Source organism: Bufo bufo, chromosome 1 (genome assembly GCF_905171765.1).
Source record: "Bufo bufo chromosome 1, aBufBuf1.1, whole genome shotgun sequence".
In the NCBI taxonomy this organism is placed as follows: Eukaryota; Metazoa; Chordata; class Amphibia; order Anura; family Bufonidae; genus Bufo; species Bufo bufo.
Window position 1 is genome coordinate 258,478,560 of NC_053389.1, and position 20,222 is coordinate 258,498,781.

The 20,222-nt window shown below is 41.9% G+C and overlaps 1 protein-coding gene across 2 annotated transcripts in view; it reads right to left on the reverse strand.

Annotated features, from left to right (window-relative positions):
• FBLN1 (fibulin 1) overlaps positions 1 to 19,863 on the reverse strand; it is an 87,917-nt gene extending 68,054 nt beyond the window's left edge. For both annotated transcript variants that reach the window (XM_040439134.1, XM_040439135.1), the window contains exon 1: positions 19,746 to 19,863. In XM_040439134.1, coding sequence (XP_040295068.1) covers positions 19,746 to 19,803 — 58 coding nt within the window. In that variant the 5' untranslated portion in view covers positions 19,804 to 19,863. The remainder of the gene's footprint in view (positions 1 to 19,745) is intronic.
• Positions 19,864 to 20,222: the final 359 nt, after the last annotated feature.

Genomic DNA, 20,222 nt, shown 5'->3' on the forward strand with positions numbered 1-20,222 from the left:
GATAGGTGCTCTTGCCCAAGTTGACTCACCCTTGTCAATTGAGTAAAATTAATAAAAAATATAATGATGGCGGGCAGGCACTCTAATTATGGGGTCATGGAGATAGTTTATAAATGAGAATATTTTATTCAATAAAAATCTTAATCGAAACAATTCATAAAACACTTGAACAATCCTAAAAATGACAATAAAAATAATGGCATAAAAAAATCTATAATAGCAGCAATTTAATACGTAGATAGCAGCATATAGCAGATAGTCCAGATAGTTCAGCACTATTAGCATAAACACAGCAGTAATCGGCCGATTTAACAATAGTTCATTATAGAAGACAATGCAAGTGTCTCAGTATCAACTGACACTGTATTGATGTTAGCAGCAGAGTAGCAATATTGATGTTGCAACAACGTTATTAGCAGCAGAATAGCAATATTAGCAATATTAATGTTGCAACAACGTTGTTGATGGCGATAGCTAGAAATGGTGAAGACTTGGTATTTGCAAATACAGTATCAATCGGACTTGGCTCTTTATAGTACAGATGGTCGCATCCTTTCAATATAAGAAGTTCATCCGTTCCATGTAATAGGATATAAACAGGTTTGTTTACTCACGATTTGGCTGTCTGTCTCTTTGTGTGGCGTCCCAAACACTTTCGGAGAGCAGACTAACCTTTGTCCCGTTCTCTTTAGAAACTCCGCTCACAGCTGTTATTCTGGTTCGGCGTCCATCGTATTCCTGGGAGCGTCTCTGTGCAATTCAGATTCGCCCACCAGGTACTCGGTTCGCCTCTTTACTTAGCTGCCGGTGTTCCACTTGTAATAGTTGGGGATAAGGTCAGTTTAACATGAGTCTTTAATTTTTCTTCTTTTTGGAGCGCTCCAACAGTGTTGTTCCTTATGTTAGTATGCTTTTTCATGGTGAACTATCTGGACTATCTGCTATATGCTGCTATCTACGTATTAAATTGCTGTTATTATAGATTTTTTTTTATGCCATTATTTTTATTGGCATTTTTAGGATTGTTCAAGTGTTTTATGAATTGTTTGGATTAAGATTTTTATTGAATAAAATATTCTCATTTATAAACTATCTCCATGACCCCATAATTAGAGTGCCTGCCCGCCATCATTATATTTTTATTAATTCTCCTTAAAGTGTACCTATACTTCAAAAAAAACTTTTGATACGTCATAGTGGCATATCAAAGATTTTAATCGGTGGGGATCCAAGTGCTGAGACTCCACCAATCGCAAGAATGAGGAGAAAGATATGCTCATGCAGAACGTTCTCTCTTCTCGCTGCAGGAAACAGGCTCAATAGAAAGTCTATGCGCCAATCTCAAGCCCTCCTCCTACAGCGTAGAGAGAGTGCTCTTTAGGAGCACTTGCTCCCCACATTCTAGCGATTGTGGGGATCTCAGCGCTAGGACCTTCATCAAAACCTCAAAACCTTTGATATGTCACTATGACACATCAAAAGTACTTTTAAAGTAAAGGTAAACCTTTTTAGACATTGGTGGGATATTTCTAGAATGTGCCACCAGTGTCAGATAGATGTGGGTCCCAAAGGAGACTGAAATTGAAGCAGACCGCACCGTGCAAGCGTGACCACCGTCGAGTCACTTCTATGGGAGTTCCGAAAATAGCTGAGCGTGCTCGCTCTGCTATTTTTGGCACTTCTATGGAAGTGAATGGAGAGAAAACATGTGAGGTGCGCTCTTCATTATTTTGGGGGGCCCATTCTGAAGATAGTTGCAGGTCCCAAAGGTGGGACCCGCACCTATCTAACATTGGTGGTATTATGATCTTTTTAACCATACATTTATGAATCGTGTGTACTACACAGTGTGCACTCAATTAGATCCTGAACTCTGGATGTCACCTAAACAATGAGAGCTGAGGTCATCCATTGTAGTCATACCGCCTCATCATGTCAAACTCTTGGAAGTCATATGTAAAGATCTAGCATAATAATCTCACGTCTGGCTGAAGTACAGCTTCTCCTCCATCCAGAGCTGTTTTACATCATATCACAGCTGTGCCAGGACAGGAACTAATAGAGTGGTGAAGAGACAAATCAGCCAGCGATAGTCATAAGTGTCTAGTTATTTTGCTTTCTGGAAACATGGCAGGGAGGTGACTAACAATATTAAAACAGGAGTCCCATTTTTTTGTAAATACCTGAAATAATATAATACTTCACACAGCTGAGGGTTTGCTGCAGCTGTATCCACTTTAGAAAAATCCTTTGTGAGCCAAGTACATCAGCAGCACAAACATTTCTCTTGTCCTGATAGTTTCAAGCAAAGATCTGGAGAATGCTGAGGATTTAAACACAAAAAGGCAAATTTTTGAAGACCGAAGATTCCTACACCAGTAAAGAGGTTGACCAATCTCAGACATTGATGGCATATCGCAAGGATATGCCACCAACGTCGAATAGATGTCAGTCTATGTCAGGGGTGTGAAAATGCGTCAGTCAGTCTGTAGCACAGTGCTCTTGTCTGAGCGTGGAGCCACAAAAAAGGACACCCAAGCATCCGTCCAGGCCTTGCTCTGAAAGGGGTACAGGGGACCAGAAAACCTGACTGTCCGGCCTAAAGCCAAATGTCTGGCCACTCTATGCACCACGCATGATCAGCGTGCTCTCCTTTCACTTCTATTCACTTCCAAAACATAGCCGAGCAAGAGTGTTTGGCTATTTTCGGAAGTCCCATAGAAGTGAATGGCGAGCACACCACACATACATGGGAACCTCTCCATTCACTGCCATGGGACTGCTGGTAAAAGCTGAATCAGTGCTCGGGACAGTGGTCGCGCTTGCTCGGTGCAGTCTCCTTCACTTTGGGGACCCCGTTCTGGAGATAGAAGAAGGTCCCACAGGTGGGACCTAAACCCATATGATATTAATGGCATATTCTTTTTTTTTAAAATCAGATAATTTTTATTTATTTTGTCATTTTTTGAGCAAAAACAAGTAACACAGACTCCCCTCCTTCCCCCTCCCCCAGATCTGCAGACCGAAGAAAGTTCATAGTGAAATCCTATGATCAGTGTTGTCAATAAAGATCGATGATACAGTTTTTCGTATGTAGCAGGTCTATAACCTCGGTCCAGTAGCGTCTTAGTCTAGGGCAATTCCACATAAGATTAATTAGATCAGCGTTTGGTGTCCCACATCTTGGACAGTCATCATCCTCCCTATACCCCATTTTTTCAGTACAACCGGGGTTCTATATACCCTATAGAGCAGATATAGTTGGGAGACTCTATGGGCCTCACTTATTGCGACTGCCGTGAACTCCTCTAACACTTTATCCCATTGTTCTACAGTCAGATCAGTTATATCCTTCTTCCACTTATCGTATAACCGTAAAGGGTGTTTTTTAAATTGCATCTCCACTAGGTTCGTATAATGAAGAGAAATAACTGCACTAGTGCCCCCTTGTGAACTAGTAAGGTCTATGATAGAATGTTTAATGGCAGGTACTATCTTCCCCTAATGTTCCTGTGACTGTATGGCATGCCGGAGTTGCAAATATGGGTAAAACTTGGTTTTCGGTAGTGTAAATTCTTTTTGTAGTTGGTATATTCCTTAAGGGTACCATTATCAAATAACTGATGTATGCGGTTAAGCCCATATGCTTCCCATATCTGGGCATTTGCTACTTTATCCAACTCCTTAAACATAAGGTTGGGCCAAATCGGAGTGAACTTGGTATAACCCGTGAGTCCTGCAACAGTTCTAGCCTTCCACCACACCCTGTGTATAGTGCGGAGCAAGCCAAATCGGTTCCCTACTTTAACCATTGTACCATCCTCTATTGCGGACATTAGGCTTTTACCATTAATCAATTGTTTTACAATCCGTCCAGCTGTACTAAGGCCACCTTCGTCTCCCCAGCCCCTGATATGCTGCAATTGGGCTGCTAACTAATATATCCATGGTTCTGGCACATTCAGTCCTCCTTGAGTTTTGGGCCTACATAAAGTAGCAAATGTTATACGCGGAACTCCCCTCTTCCAAATAAAATCCCTGAATATCGCATTCACTGTATAGAAAAAACGGAGGGGTATGCAGATTGGAGCATTATGTAACATTTATAAAAGTTGAGGCATTAAAACCATTTTAAGTTAGTACGACCGATTATAGTAAGAGGTAGAGGAGTCCAAGTCTGGACCTTCTGTCTAAATCTATGCAACAGCGGTATCATATTTAGTTCCTCATAATCCTGATTATTCAGTTATTCGATATCTGAATGTCCATATACTTAAAGGAAGTAACTATTTGTAAATCTGCCACATGTGCAGAAGCATCCCTCTTACTATTATCCATTAGCATCAGCAATGACTTCACCCAATTTATGGTCAAGCCAGACAGCTTACCAAACCCATTTATAATGGCCATAGCTTCTGGAAGAGAACAGCAATAGGTCATCAGCGTATAGTGCTACTTTTTCCGTTAATGGGCCATAACAGAGACCTTTCACTGTCTCTGCTCTCCTCAGGGCTTCTGCAAGGGGTTCTATTGTTATTGCAAACAATAGGGGAGATAAAGGGCACCCTTGCCTGGTTCCCCTGTGTAATTTAAAGGACTCGGAGAGCCTCCCATTTATTCTAAGAAAAAAGTCGGCACTCACTCTGTTTGCACGTTGCACAGGATAGGAATCAAATCCACATATATTCAAGGAAAAATCCCAGCAATCGTGTCTTCAATCAATAGGATATTTATTTCATCAAATCAGAAATGTCCACAATCCTGGATGCGTTTCGGCTAGCATGCCTTCATCAACAGATACAGGTATATAAAATGACCTAGTTTATATAGAGGAATATACTCCTCCCCTTATGACAACATCACCTATTCCCATTACCTGCACAGGTGATGGGAGGGGTGTGTGACTAACAAAGAAAATACGCCCATCAGTAAATCACTAGAAATGTGTCTGTGCCTCAGATTATGCTTCACAATAACATATATGCAAAAAGAAAAATTTTTCAAATCATGTATACATTTCCAGGTATATAAGATCCCTCACCGAATATTAGACGTCTGAAAAATAAAACATAAATATAATATTAGCTTATTAGATATGTATGATCTCATAATCCCTGTTAAGGCCTCTGGGATGTAAAGTATCCAACGTGTGGATCCAATACGCCTCTCTGCGCAATAACAGCTTCTTCAGATCACCTCCTCTCCTAGGTCTTTTGACCTGTTCCAAAACTTGGAACCTCAACTGAGCTATCCCATGTTTGCACTGTTCAAAATGAAATGGAATAGGTAACAATAAATTTTTTGTACGAATGGTGGATTTATGTTTCCCAATGCGATCCCTAATCGCTTGTGTAGTCTCCCCAATATATAATAGGCCACAAGGACACTTTATCAAATATATCACATTAGTAGATTCACATGTGAAAAAACCCTCTATAGAAAAAGGGCGCCCACTGTGGGGATGAAAAAATGTAGAACCTCTAATTATATGGGAACATTGGGAACAGTGCAAACATGGGAATGTGCCCTTGCGTTGCGTCGCTAATACCGACTGTTTTAAGATCCTCTTTGTACTTCCAATATCCGAATGTACCAATTTATCCCTAATCCTAGAATTCCTCTTGACCACCTTAACCATGCATATGAGAATTTAAAATTTACCTTGGTTCAGGATAATGAAAAAGTTAGCTTTCTGGACACGATGGTGATAAAGGATCAACATGGCAGGCTTTCTACAGACCTGTTTAGGAAGGAGACGGATAGGAACAGCATTCTCCATTTCACAAGCTCTCATCCACCGGCATTGAGAAGTGCTATCCCTAAATCTCAGTATCAGCGTGTACAGCGTATTGTATCTGATCCTGACATACAACTTGTCAGGATGAATGAGATGACTCAGCGATTTGAACAAAGGGGTTATCCCCGTTCCATCCGGAGTCAAACACAAATTAAACTTATTGAATCTGGTAAGTCATCTAGAAATACATAATCTAGGGTAGCATTAGTACACAAATTTCATCCCTATAACCAGAAATTGGATAATATCATCCGGAAACACTGGCCTCTGTTACAGAAGGCTTATCCTATTATTGAGGAGTTTAAAAATCCACCCTTGATATGCAATAAGAGGAATTCTAGTTATAGGGATAAATTGGTACATTCGGATATTGGAAGTACAAAGAGGATCTTAAAACAGTCGGTATTAGCGACGCAACGCAAGGGCACATTCCCATGTTTGCACTGTTCCCAATGTTCCCATATAATCAGAAGTTCTACATTTTTTCATCCCCACAGTGGGCGCCCTTTTTCTATAGAGGGTATTTTCACATGTGAATCTACTAATGTGATATATTTGATAAAGTGTCCTTGTGGCCTATTATATATTGGGGAGACTACACAAGCGATTAGGGATCGCATTGGGAAACATAAATCCACCATTCGTACAAAAAATTTATTGTTACCTATTCCATTTCATTTTGAACAGTGCAAACATGGGATAGCATAGTTGAGGTTCCAAGTTTTGGAACAGGTCAAAAGACCTAGGAGAGGAGGTGATCTGAAGAAGCTGTTATTGCGCAGAGAGGCGTATTGGATCCACACGTTGGATACTTTACATCCCAGAGGCCTTAACAGGGATTATGAGATCATACATATCTAATAAGCTAATATTATATTTATGTTTTATTTTTCAGACGTCTAATATTCGGTGAGGGATCTTATATACCTGGAAATGTATACATGATTTGAAATTTTTTTTTTTTTGCATATATGTGATTGTGAAGCATAATCTGAGGCACAGACACATTTCTAGTGATTTACTGATGGGCGTATTTTCTTTGTTAGTCACACACCCCTCCCATCACCTGTGCAGGTAATGGGAATAGGTGATGTTGTCATAAGGGGAGGAGTATATTCCTCTATGTAAACTAGGTCATTTTATATACCTGTATCTGTTGATGAAGGCATGCTAGCCGAAACGCGTCCAGGATTGTGGACATTTCTGATTTGATGAAATAAATATCCTATTGATTGAAGACACGATTGCTGGGATTTTTCCTTGAATCCCATTTATTCTAAGTCTAGCTGTGGGGCATTTATATAGTAGTTATACCCACTTAATGAATTCTGGTCCAAACGCCATTTTCTTGAGAACCTTCCATAGGTATCGCCATTCCATGCTGTTGAATGCTTTGGCCGCATCAAGAGATGTGACCACCGCATTCAAGGCATGGACCTGACTCACCTGAATATTCAGGAATAATCTCCTTATATTCAATGTAGTTGACATGTTAGGCATAAATCCTGCCTGGTCAGTATGTATAAGCGAAGTTATCACCGAATTTAACCTATTCGCCAAAAGTTTTACTAGGATTTTGACATCTACCTGAAGCAGGGAGACAGGCCTATGGGACTCTGCCGCAAGACTATCTTTTCCCGATTTTGGAATAACTACTATAATTGCTTCATTCATAGACATGGGCAATTTACCTTGACTCTGGGCTTCCTTATAGACCTCTAATAATTGAGGTAGTAGTGTAGAGGCATAAGTTCTGTATATTTCAACCGGTAGCCCATCTCCACCCGGGGTCTTATTATTTGACATATTACCCAAAGCATCTTCCATTTCCTTTACAGTTATAGAGGCGTCTAGGAAATGTCTCTGTTCCTCAGTTAGTGTAGGGAGTGGTAACTGGTCTAGAACCCCTGTAGTCTCTGTGTCATCAGCATCCGCTTTTGAATTCATATAAGGATGAGTAGAACAGGTGCATGACCTCTAATATCTGTTCTGATGTTGTGCACAAGTCTCCAGTAGAGTTACGGAGAGCAGCTATATATGTCGATGGTTGTTGGGCCTTAGATATTTGTGCCAGTAATCTTCCTGTTCTCTCCCCCTCCTCGTAATCAGATTGCTTTTGAAAAAAGCATTTATTAGTCGCGTTAATAAGCAAGCGATCATTTAGTGCTTGTTGTGCTTCTTTCCAGTGTGCTGCATGTTCTATAGAGGGTCGCTCTACATAATTTGCCTCTGCCCTTTCCACCCCCAACAACAGTTTTTGTACGGTCGCCCTAGTTTCAGTTTGTTTTTTATTTACTTCCGTTATAAGTCCTCTTAAGAAGGCATTCATGGTATCCCACACCACCAAACGAGATGCAGTAGGTAAATTATATGTGAAGAGTTCCTTCAGCCTCTCTCCCACTCCAAACATATCAGCTAAAACAGAGAGCCAGTGCGGATAAAATTTCCACATTTCGCCTCTGTTCACGGTCGGAGGAAGGAAATTAACCGACGCTAGTACCAGAGGATGATCAGAAAGTCTTCTGGATAGATATTGTATTTCTTGAATAAGGTGACCCATTTCAGCATCACCCAGAACTAGGTCTATTCTGGATAACGATTCATATGTACTGAAACAACATGAGTATTGTTTGGTTTATGGATTTTTCAACCTCCAGAAATCTAACAGGGAAGCCTCAGCTAAGAGCTTCCCAAATGGAGTAATCCCCTCAGAAGTTAATTGGGTAGATGCCCCCATTCTATCCAGTACCGGGCAGATCACATTATTAAAATCTCCTAATATTAACATTGGGACAGTAGGTAAGTCCACGAGGAATGAAAGCACTCTCTTAATAACTAGCGGTGAATATGGCGGGGGTATATAAATCCCAGTTATGACACATGGAATATTGAAGATCGTGCCATATAAATAAACATAGCACCCTTCTTCATCAAACTTGTTAGATATACATTTGAAGATTATATTCTTATGAATGAGTATGCTCACTCCCCTCGCATAAGTGGAATAAGTGGCATGGAAGCATTGACCCGCCCACTGAGGTCTAAGTAAATGAGTCTGGTCCGGCATTAGATGAGTCTCCTGTAAGCAGCATATCAGGGGCTGGTAGAGTTTCAAACTTTCCATAATGGCCTTTCTTTTAGTGGCCTCTTTTATCCCTCTGACATTCCAACTTAATAAACTCACTGGTTTAGCCATATCTATCCCGGGGTGTCATATCCGTTGCCATACCTCCCCACCCAGTAAAGAGTAGCCCTAGCCCATAACTTTTCAATGTCGTATATAACATGTACAAGCACCACAAGGAAATTTTCCCCCTATCTGCAGATCCTGTGTTATTAACCCTAAATAATCCCTGAACCATGCCTAAATTAGGCGATTAGCAACTAAAACTTGAATGCTTGAATGCGCTGGCCTCCCTGACAGGTCCTGATTAAAAACACCTAACTTTAGGTCTTCGGGATCAAAAAACTACCCGTCAGCAAGGCCATGTAATCCGGACAGCCAGTCCACCGGAAAAGAGAGAGGTGGCAGCCCTGCAAGTAATAACAGGAACTAAATTAACACACAACAGTAACTGTGTTATCTAAACGATTAGAGCCGGTTGTGTCGTAGCTACCCACTCTCCTCCCGGTCATTATTTATATTGAGATTACAGATGCTAAACCATATAATATTCCCACTGCACGTTACAGCTTCATGTTCCGCTCAGTTACAAACTCTCTATAGAAATAACATGTAAAGTAAACATTCTAGCATTGGCACATGCATACATCCAGTCGGTCACATTCACGGAGTATGATCTGTTGACTTGTTTACTTGCACTGGAGCCTGAGGACTAATTCTAAATCTGGTCACTGTCTTTCCTCACGCAGTTGCCTGTCATGTCTGTCCAGCCATCTCGATCCTTCTTTTGGGTCTTCAAAAAAACTGGTAGATCCCAGGGCGACTACCCTCAGCTTTTCTGGGTACATCATAGAATAGGAGACTCCATATTCTCTCAAGCGACGCTTTAGATCAAGGAATCTGGCTCTTTTTTTCTGTACCTCTATGGAGAAATCAGGAAAGAGTGACACCTTGTGGCCGTTAATTGAAAGATCCAGTATATCCCTGGCCTTTCAGAGAAGGATATCACGATCTCTGTAATGGAGTATTTTCATGAGTACCGGTCTCGGGGGTGCACCCGGTGGCAATGGGCGAGTAGGCACTCTGTGAGCGTGTTTAAGTGCAAACAGCGGAGTTAATGTTTATGCCCGGTCTTTTAACCAGGCTTCAATAAACTCTGTAGGGTTACCACCTTCCACTTTTTCTGGTACTCCAACCAATCTTACATTATTTAGTCTCAGACGATTTTCCAAGTCATCTTGTTTGGCAGCCAGTATATCTAGCCTGTAAGCCTGTTCCATAGTGTCCCTCTTGAGAGGAGGTATAGCGTCCTCCATTTCGCCCACTCGCTCCCCCAGGGCGGTTGTGCACTCTGCCAGCTTTCTAAAGTCCTGCCTGACTATAAACACACCTTCTTTTATGGCTCCCACTTGCATTGTCAGCGCTTTCAGTGACTTGCCCCATTTAGTAATGGCTTGCATGACATCCTTGAGGGTTAGCTCCTCAGATTCTGATTCCTGAGCCTCTGACTCAGTGTCTGCACCGCTCGTCTGTAGGACGCCATATTTGTTAGGGCTGCGTTCTTTTACTGTAGCTTCTTCCAGCTCCTCACTGTCAGAGTCCAAGCCCCTGTCTGATGGTAGTGCCTCACCCTTGTCTCGGAGCCGTCTTGTGCTCAGTGGTGCCGCTGAACGAGCATATTGTCCCAGCCATGCTGCAGCTTCCTGCTGTAGGTCTGCTGTGCGGTCTTGGCGCTTAGGTGTGGCTGAGCCGGCGCCATCTTGCAGGTCCTTGTCGGTGCCTTTCCCTTCTCTTTTCCTGGTCATGGCAGCAAAATTTTGCTATTGTTGTATTCCCAAGCGATCCCCAGTGAGTCCACCGCCGGAAAAACGTGCAAGCAGCAGGATTAGGCTAATATTTGCAGGATAATTGGCCGGGGTAGTGCAGGAGCTCAGCCGACACACAGCCGCTCACATGCTTGGCTAGCCATGCCCCCTTAATGGCATATTCTAGCAATATGCAATCACTGTCTGAGATGAAACAACCCCTTCAATCAGAAGTCCGCAGGAGTTAGATGAAAAATTAATTAAGAGACACAGGCCTGTTAATAAATTTGGTGCTTCGTTGTGCTGTTCAACTGAAATCTACGGCAGCCATGTTTTCATCTATTATTTATGGCAGTTGTGTTCAGCTGTGGCCCCAATCCCTTTGCACTAAGTCCCTAACACTTTTTTGAAAAGCTGGAATCAAAAAAAGAAAACGCCACAAATACTTGTGCAAAAACGCCTGTCATAATAAAAATTCTCACTTTATTTTACAACAGTAAGCTGGTGTATGGAGCTTGATAAATTGCCCCCAAAGTCTATTAGAGAAGAAAGAGTCAGCAGGGCTATCTGGAGCTCCATGTGACTTCTTGGTACTGGAGCTGGACCCCATTCATGTAAATAGGGATAAGTGCTGACTTGAGATGCACTGACAGGCACAGCCCATGGACAAGAGCAGTGCTGGATCAGATACTGCAGTGAAGGGGCCAATGTTCCTTCTTCTTAAAGATCTTTGGGGGTACTGGGTGGCGGACCCTCCGACTGTGACGTACCTCCAATAGAGGCAGACCAAGCAGCTTCTATGGGGCCCATGGGAAAAAGGGGCCTGGAGCCAAAGGCCTCGCCCCCTAATTACACGTATTACTGTCCAGCTCCAGTATAGTATCCCTTTCATCAGTGGAGAAAGCTAAAGGACCTGTGATGATGTCATCACAGGTCCTGTACATCTAGTAAAGGAACTGCACAGAGCCTTATCACAGGTCCTTCAACCCCCAACAGCATAGAGAATAACTGCATGATGATCTCTCCACTGAGACTAGAATGAAGTGGTAAGAGGATGTCCTCCTCCTTTCTCTTCATTTCACCCTATTCCCTATTTTTACTCATATGTTTTATATTATATACAGCAGTGTACTAATATGTGAGGTACGAGCTGTAATTCATACCTCATACCTCACATATCAGTACACTGCTGTATATACTGGCCAGGAATGGGTAGTGGGAGGGACTATAAATGGGGCATGGGGGCCCAATTTAGATTCTTTCTATAGGGCCCCGTGATTCCTATGTACGCCTCTGCCCCCCGATGACACATTGATGGCCAGTAAGGAACCTTGCTTGGGCTGATATTACTAATACTCCTATTGTCATATAAATCTTTGTAGATACAGTTGAAGGGTTTCAGGGCACAATGGGATTTGTAGTTTTGCATCACATTTTGAAAGTAGGCATTCAGAATTTTTTAAGATGTTCTAAAGAGTTACACCCATCTTTGGGTGGACAGCAATGGAAAATACTTTCTAAAACCAAACCAGAAATAGTTGAGTCTGTCCATAATATTATTTTAATCTGATTCTGCAGATAAGCACTGCTTGCTCTGTTTTGCTACCGGAATCAATTCAAGCATAAAACAATTGCTGAAAGGAAAGTTATTTATTATGTAACCGGAAATTAGAGATTTTATATTGACAGCCTCTTCTCAGGAAAGGCCATCAATATCTGATTGACGGGGGTCCAACATCCCACATACCTATTGATCAGCTGTTTTGCGGTAGTTTGGAATTGCACAGCGTGGTCCATTGTGTAGTGGAGCTGGTTACTGCAGCTCTGCTCCCACTGAAGTGAATCTAGCCCTGCAGTGAGGGGACACCAAAGCAAAGATCCAAACTGGACAGGAGAGACTGATGTTTGTTTTTGTCTCCATGCTCTTGTCATGACCCTCGACCAGTTCCTCACCCCTGTTGTTCGCTAACAATGCAGTTCCTTTAGAGAGGGGATTCCTGCATGGGTTCTCACCATCAAGCAAAAGGGATAGGACCCACAAGGACTTGCCACACTTTCTTTAATGACCCTATAGCAACTGCCACTATGGCAAGTATGCTCTTGATAGTACTGTGAGAAATACGATTTTGAACTAAGTATCTAGAGAATCCTTTTCTGCTGAGTGCTCACCTTCTTCTGTAAGGCTGGCCATACACATTAAATAGGGGTCAGCTGAATGCTCGTTCAATTGTAAGCTATGACCTGAATCCTCTGGTGGTGGCTTATCACCCTGAAAACAAAAGAATTGGGTATGTGGAACATGCAACATGCCTGACCCTTCACTCTCCCCAATATCTGCCTATGGGTAGAGTCATACACATTGGATGACTGCTATTTAATATGTATGGACAGCTCTAGTCCATGTCTTAGGCCAGGCATCCTCAAACTGCGGCCCTCCAGCTGTTGTAAAACTACAACTCCCACAATGCCCTGCTGTAGGCTGATACCTGTAGGCTGTTCGGGCATGCTGGGACTCCCAGAATGCCCAAACAGCCTACAGGTATCAGCCTACAGCAGGGCGTTGTGGGAGTTGTAGTTTTACAACAGCTGGAGGGCCGCAGTTTGAGGATGCCTGTCTTAGGCCATACACCTCCTCGCAGGTATGTATGGCCTTCACAACTTAAACAGGTTTTCTAGGAACACAACTACAAGTGCACTGTGTCTTATTAGGATTGTAAGTGGGCAATGACAGGCACCATTATGGGAGTACACTATTAGGTGACCATTTTGTATGACCATTGACCATTGTAGTGGCCCCACACATGCTGACCCGCTGGTATTGTTTTGGGGCTCTGTGTCTTGGTGACAGGTGATGTGCCAAAATGTTGCACTAGGGCCGATCAGCTCTATCTCTGGATTTGAGTGTTATTCACAAGTAGGGTGTAAACGCTAAAAACAGCTTTATACTGCTCCTAAACCTGTTGTCACTGAACTCAGCCAGCTGCTAACAACATCTCTCTACTTAGATTTTCCATTACTTTACTGAGACTGAATGTTTCAGATGATCTGCTCACAGGCCCCATTTCACTCTTCTGCAAACTTCACATTTTAGAAATCATGGCACTAAAAGTAAAGGCATTCTTATTAGCTCTCTGTCTGTCTGTCTATCATCGATTTCTATCTATGTAACTTACTCAATATCTATCTATCTATTGTTCTGGTAGACAGGATAGCGGACGCAGTATAGAGGCAATCACAAAGTCTTTAACTTAAACAGTTAGGTGTTTATTCACACATAAGGAAAAACAAAATGACCGTTCACAGTCTTAGTGTTTGTTCTCCCCATGCAATGTCCATAGAACAGAATCTTCACCTGGTTAGTAGTTTTCCACCCGCAGTCCTCAGCAGGCTTTAGGGGCCTGTTTCCCGGCATGCGACTCTCAGCCCTTTAGCATGGCACAACTTCACAGGTCCCAAAACACAGAGACTCCCCAGCTTCTCTGTCAGATGGAGAATAAACCACACCCAGCTGAGATTGCTGGCTGGGTTTTATATAGGCCAAAAAAGACCCGGCCTGGAGCGAGGGGAGAAGCCACCCACCCAGCACTTTGGCTACTCCCAGTAAGAGCCGTCCCGGATCGGCTTTACAGCCATACTAACAACAAAACAGTGTCGGTCAGCACTAGCTGCCGCTGACACTTAAAACTACCGTCTCTTACCTCACTGAGGCCAGGAATCTCGGTGACACATACCTTCCATCAATAACGGCCCCTTGCGCCTTCCTACACTATTTATCTATGCATCTCTTATCTATCTAACTATCGAATATCTATCTATCTATCTATCTATCTATCTAATATCTATTTATCTCATTTACAGGAGGTGATTTAATAGCCTAGTTACATGGAAATATTACCTTACTGGACAGATGTCATTCATTTTCTTTACTGCACCAACATACATGTATGTCCAAGTTCACTGAAGCAAATGAAAAACATCTTAGAAGATATTACAAATGGGAAAATCTTAGCTATAACTTTCTAGGATCTATCCCTTTCCCATAGCAGTAGCGAAGGCTCCCAGATTACGGCATTATTAAAGGGCATCTGTCAGCAGATTTGTAACTATGACACTAGCTGACCTGTTACATGTGTACTTGGCAGCTGAAGACATCAGTGCCGGTCCCATATTCATATGTGCCCACATTGCTGAGAAAAATGAAGTTTTAATATATGTAAATGAGCCTCGGAGCAATGGGGGCATTGCCTTTACTCCTAGAGGCTCTGATCTCTCTGAAACTGCCTCACACTCTGCACTTTGATTGACAGAGCCATGCAGTGTAAACATGATCATACCTGGGCCTGACTTTTCCTAAAGTCAATCAAAGTGGAGAGGGCACAGCAGTTGCAGAGAGAGCTGAGCCTCTAGGCGTAATGGTAACACCCCCGTTTCTTCTAGAGGCTCATTTGCATATATTAAAATATCATTTTTCCCAGCAATGCTTGCGCATATGAATATTGGACCAGCACAGGTGTATTCAGTTGCCAAGCCCATATGCAACAGGTCAGCCAGTTTCATAGGTACAAATATGCTGACAGATGCCCTTCAAACAAGCCCTCTGCTGTTACAATTCTTCAAGGTATTGTAATATAAAAATGAAATAGTAAGATAACATAATTAGCCCTGATGCTTCTTATGTGCCTAGAGAAACAGTGTTCCTGAGTAGATGTTAACTGAGTGGATGATTTTGAAGGTCTTGAGCCTCCCTAAATTTGACTTTCTTTGAAGATAAGTCAAATTTCATTGTAACTTTTTGATGAAGTCTTTGGTGCCAGAGGGACACTAGAAATGTGACCCACTGAGCTGTGTATTCCTCACTTTTTATGATCTTTAAAGAGTCTTTGATCTGAGAACAGGATGTAAACAGATACTTAAACCTGTCTTTAATCCCCCCTTTAGACAAACACCCTGTTTGACATTAATGGCCCTGGCTCTTTAAACAGTAGTCAGCAGGAGGCCTTCACCACAGGTTCCTTTAAATATCCAGTGACTAATTGTAATTAAATGGGAAGGTGGATGGAAGAATATTACTAAGGAGAAGAAAAATACTTAAGATGAATCTTAATTATATCTTAGCTATACTACCAGAAGGGCTGATTTTGAAGTACTGAACACATAGTTGGCCAGATTATAGTAGAGGCCTACAGAGATTACATATTGGCGGCTCCAAAATGTGCACAGAATTGTGGGTAATTCCAGGAATTTTATTTTCCTGGTTAAGCAAATAGTCTTGTTTTTAACTATCTTTGAGGACCTGTTGTTTATTTTATTAGCGGTCTTTTGTTTATGAAGGGTAGCCAGGCTGGTGGCCAAAATTGTTGTTTGAACAACTGTAGTTCAGGTTCTGGGTCCACTTTAGTCAACCTCTGAATGGATGCAATATAGGGTGTCCAGTTTAATTTCCCAGAGCTGGTGGTCAGTTACTCCTTTTTTGGTCAGAAAAAGAAATACAATACATTATTCTCTCAAGGCATTTATAGATGTCTAAGTTTTCAGTCTGATCTAATTGTGCCATACGTGGGGGTGGATCACTTTCAATAATTAAAATACAGATTTTATGACATGCTGGAAGTTCTGCCCTTTAATAGTTGACCACCCAAATATCTAAATTTGGTTTGACAAGAACCAAATGGGAAGGGTCAAGTATATCTGGTGGGGCACTGGGGAGGGTACAAGCCACCTTTGCTTCCTAAATTACAGTGAGTCCAGTGGTGGTTCTTCACCAGATCTATTAACAGCTTTTGACATGACCCCAGCCTGAAGTTCTCTAGAATTATCTAAAAGTTGACCAACAGCTATTGCTCCCGACTCCAACATGTTTCTTCAAAGGGACAGAGAAAGAAGATTACCTCTGACAGGGGGTAAAGAATCAGAAATGTTGAAATCCGGCATACCATATGCTTATATCCAACACATTTGATAGTCAGCCAATCCTGATGAAATTAGCAGGTTCTACTTAAAGTCTAATGTGTATGGCTAGCATGAAGGTAGTATGTAGACAAAAGACATCTTAAAAGTATGTATGATTTTTTTAGGAAGGCCAGAAATTCCTGGACAAGCCAAATAAAATCAAACATGACAGAATCACTTTACGGTCTGCCAATGTTTACACATGATTGCGTGCAATCAAAGAAGTTGTCCCCATTTGGTATATACCTGGTATAAACCAATTTGTGTGGGTAACCTGGTCTTGTATCCTGAGATTTGTTTAATAACTTTCATCAATTTGATTACGCTGACCACTTATAGGCAGACAGACCAGATACAGTCATATATCGTCAAGATACCAATGGTTGGTGAGACATCTAGTTGTCCTCAGAACAGTTTTTATCTTCAGCATGGATACCTTGAGGATTCATTTGAGGGTCACTGATTGAGTTTAAAACAATGTAATGTGAAGGATATCTACATGGAAGAAAGGATACAAATGAATCGTTCCACAGAGCTTCACTTAAACAGTTTTTTGAGAGAAAACAGACATGAAGGTAAAGTTCTATACCTGTGTCATTTACTGAATCACCACTGTCTTCTCATATAAGTATCAGATGCTAAAATGTTATGTTATTGTATAAATTAAGTAGAGATTTCTGCTTTCTTATGAGGTTGGGCCATTCACTCCCAGGATCTTGAGGTTCAGTTGGGAGAAGTGTGCCATTGATCTAAAAGGATCATCATTACTAATATAGGTATTGGTTGAAAGGCTAAATTCCCTGCGTTTCTGCGGAAGTTTATCAGACAAGTGCAATGGTGGATTTGGGGGATGTCTGTAATTTAGGACCCTAGTAATTAAAAGAGCCCTGATGGCTAGGCAGTTCGGACTATGATGCATACCTATTGATCTGTTGGAGTCAGTGCATTTCCATGTCCAGCCATTACAAAGTCATTGGTCGTTCAAAGGAGTCTAGCCATGTGCCAGAACCCAATAATTCAGGGCAAACTTGTAGCTCTTGGGCCCCAAAGCAAAATGAAAAACTACCTATCATGCCTTTTATAATACCGGTGTATTTTATGTAGCAGAGGGACTACTGGGCCCCTTCAGTTACCAGGGCCTGCTAACTCTAAAGCTTTGTTCCTTAGCGCAAAATCAAGGGTCCCAGATCTTCAATGTGAAATCACAGAAAATATCTAAAAGCCTGGGACACCATTAGTAACCCTGAGACTATTCATTAGTATAGTATGCATACATATGCTTAGCTAAATGGAGGGTGATACCCTAAAAGAGGTGTCTGAGATAATTAGATATTTCGGACAAACCCTCCAATAGCCTAAAATTAAGATGATTTTATACCCAACCCTTTTTCAAGTGCCGTCTTCTGCAGTGCTAGTCTGGTCTAGTCTGCTCTCCTGCTGGATCTTATTTACACATCACCACTGCAGCCAATTACTGTACTCAGTGGTGGACCACTGGGACATTGGTTGCAATGGTCACATGCTGTATACTGGTACGTCACCTCTGCAACATATCACTGTCCTCAGTGGTCTACCACTGAAGATGATGATTTACTACAGTGTCAACATATTCTGCAACACAGTGCACAGAACTCATTGGCACTAGTCCCTCTACCTATTGCTGTCCAATCCCCTATTTTGTGTCAAAATATGAAATCTGCAGCCATGTACGCAAAGAGCTTGTTCACATGGCGGATTTTCAGATTCCATGCTAAAACCACGTGAAATCTTTTCCCCATTGTTTTCAATGAGTATCTGCATTGCCTTTCATGTGGCTGCGGATTATTTAGTGCAGATTTCCAAACTGCATGAAGAAGGGACATGTCTCTTCTTGGAGCAGTTTCTATTGGGGCATGGAGCTAAATCAAAGTGTCCGCATGGAGCTAAATCAAAGTGTGGATCTCCAGCATTCAAACTGTAGAACCTCAAAAGAAACGCAGCATCAGATTTCTGCCACAGATTTTGCAGCAAATACGCAGATTTTTCCAACATGTATTTTGTCATGTGAACATACCCTAAACATGTTTGGGATAAAAGCCATACAAGCATATGGGGAAACTTTGGTTTTACATAGGACTGCACAAACTGTTAAACTAAAGTTCTGCTACATCTGGATGCATAAGCACTACACCATGGGGCATAACATAGAACAAAGAGGTTCATCACAGAAAAGCTACATTGACGCTGGGTATAAGTAGAACAGATGGGGCCAGAGTATGCAGCTATATCCAGCAGCTCAGAACATAAGAGACATCTGAGCTCAGCAATGGATCACAGTTAAAAGAAGCATCATATGGATGTAGCAGACCCTAATTTGTTGACTTCTTAGAGTTGCATTAGTTGTGATAGATTTACCTGAGGTCCTCTGTAAAACAACAGACAAAACATTGTGATAAAGCCATGAGTTTAACCAAATGACTATCAGCCCATCCTACATCTGTACAATTAATAGTAAGGTTTTGGAGGCACGTGAAATACCTAAGCATCAAATAAGATCACATCTTCATGAAAACAGCATCGTAAACCAGATAGAATTGTGCTTAAGAACGCTGCATACCCAGTGACTTGGAATCCAGTGGAGTATTTAATATGCAATTCAGATTGCGAGCTCTTGAGGACAAATATGACTCTCAATGTATCTCACCAAATAGCAAGTCTTAGAGGATTCTGGGATATTTAACGGCACAAGACTTGGTGAGAGTCCCAGTTCACATGGCTAGACGGCACCTGATATTACTTAGATTGTCAGCTCTTGGGAAAGGTTCTTTAACAAATATCATCAGTTTCCAGAAATCTGCACAACATAACATTAACCCATAACCAACTTGAATCTCTTAGAAGAAAATACTGAGTAGAAGGAAAATTGAGGATTTCTCCCAAGACTGCAGCCAGACAATGAAGACTTCTTAACTCCAAAGAGTATATAAGGATTTGTCCCAATTCCACAACCAATAAATGCCCAATGCAGAGGTCTCCAGGGGCAACTGCAGGATCCTTCCATCCCCTTACCCCAGACCCCCTTTGAACTTACCTCTGTTAAGCAGAAAAGGGAGAAGACTCAGTAGCAGCATCATTTCTGGAAGACTCATTCTGAAATACAGGCAATGAGACCTGGAATTGGAATCAGACTGAACTCGGCTAAGGGAGTGTAGGAGGAGCAGAAGGAAAAAAAAGTCTACAAGGGGAGGCAGGGACATTCAGAAAGCAGCAGGAGAGAGGGCTGCCCTCCTCTCCGAAATCCTCTTCCCTGCAAGAACTCAGGAGGGTCTGGGGAGGGGAACAGATCAGAAAGACACACAAAGCAAAATCAATGCAAAATAGACACCTGGAGCATCTATGTAAGTGCCATATGGTCTAGAACTTTTGGCACCCTGATGTCGCTTTCCAAAAAGCTTATGAAAGACTTTTTCCAACTGGTAAGGCAGGGCAAGACCGATCAAAACACAGAAGCCACCAGTTTGTTTCTAGGTGCAAAATAGATTTTTGGTATAAACACAGACGATTACCA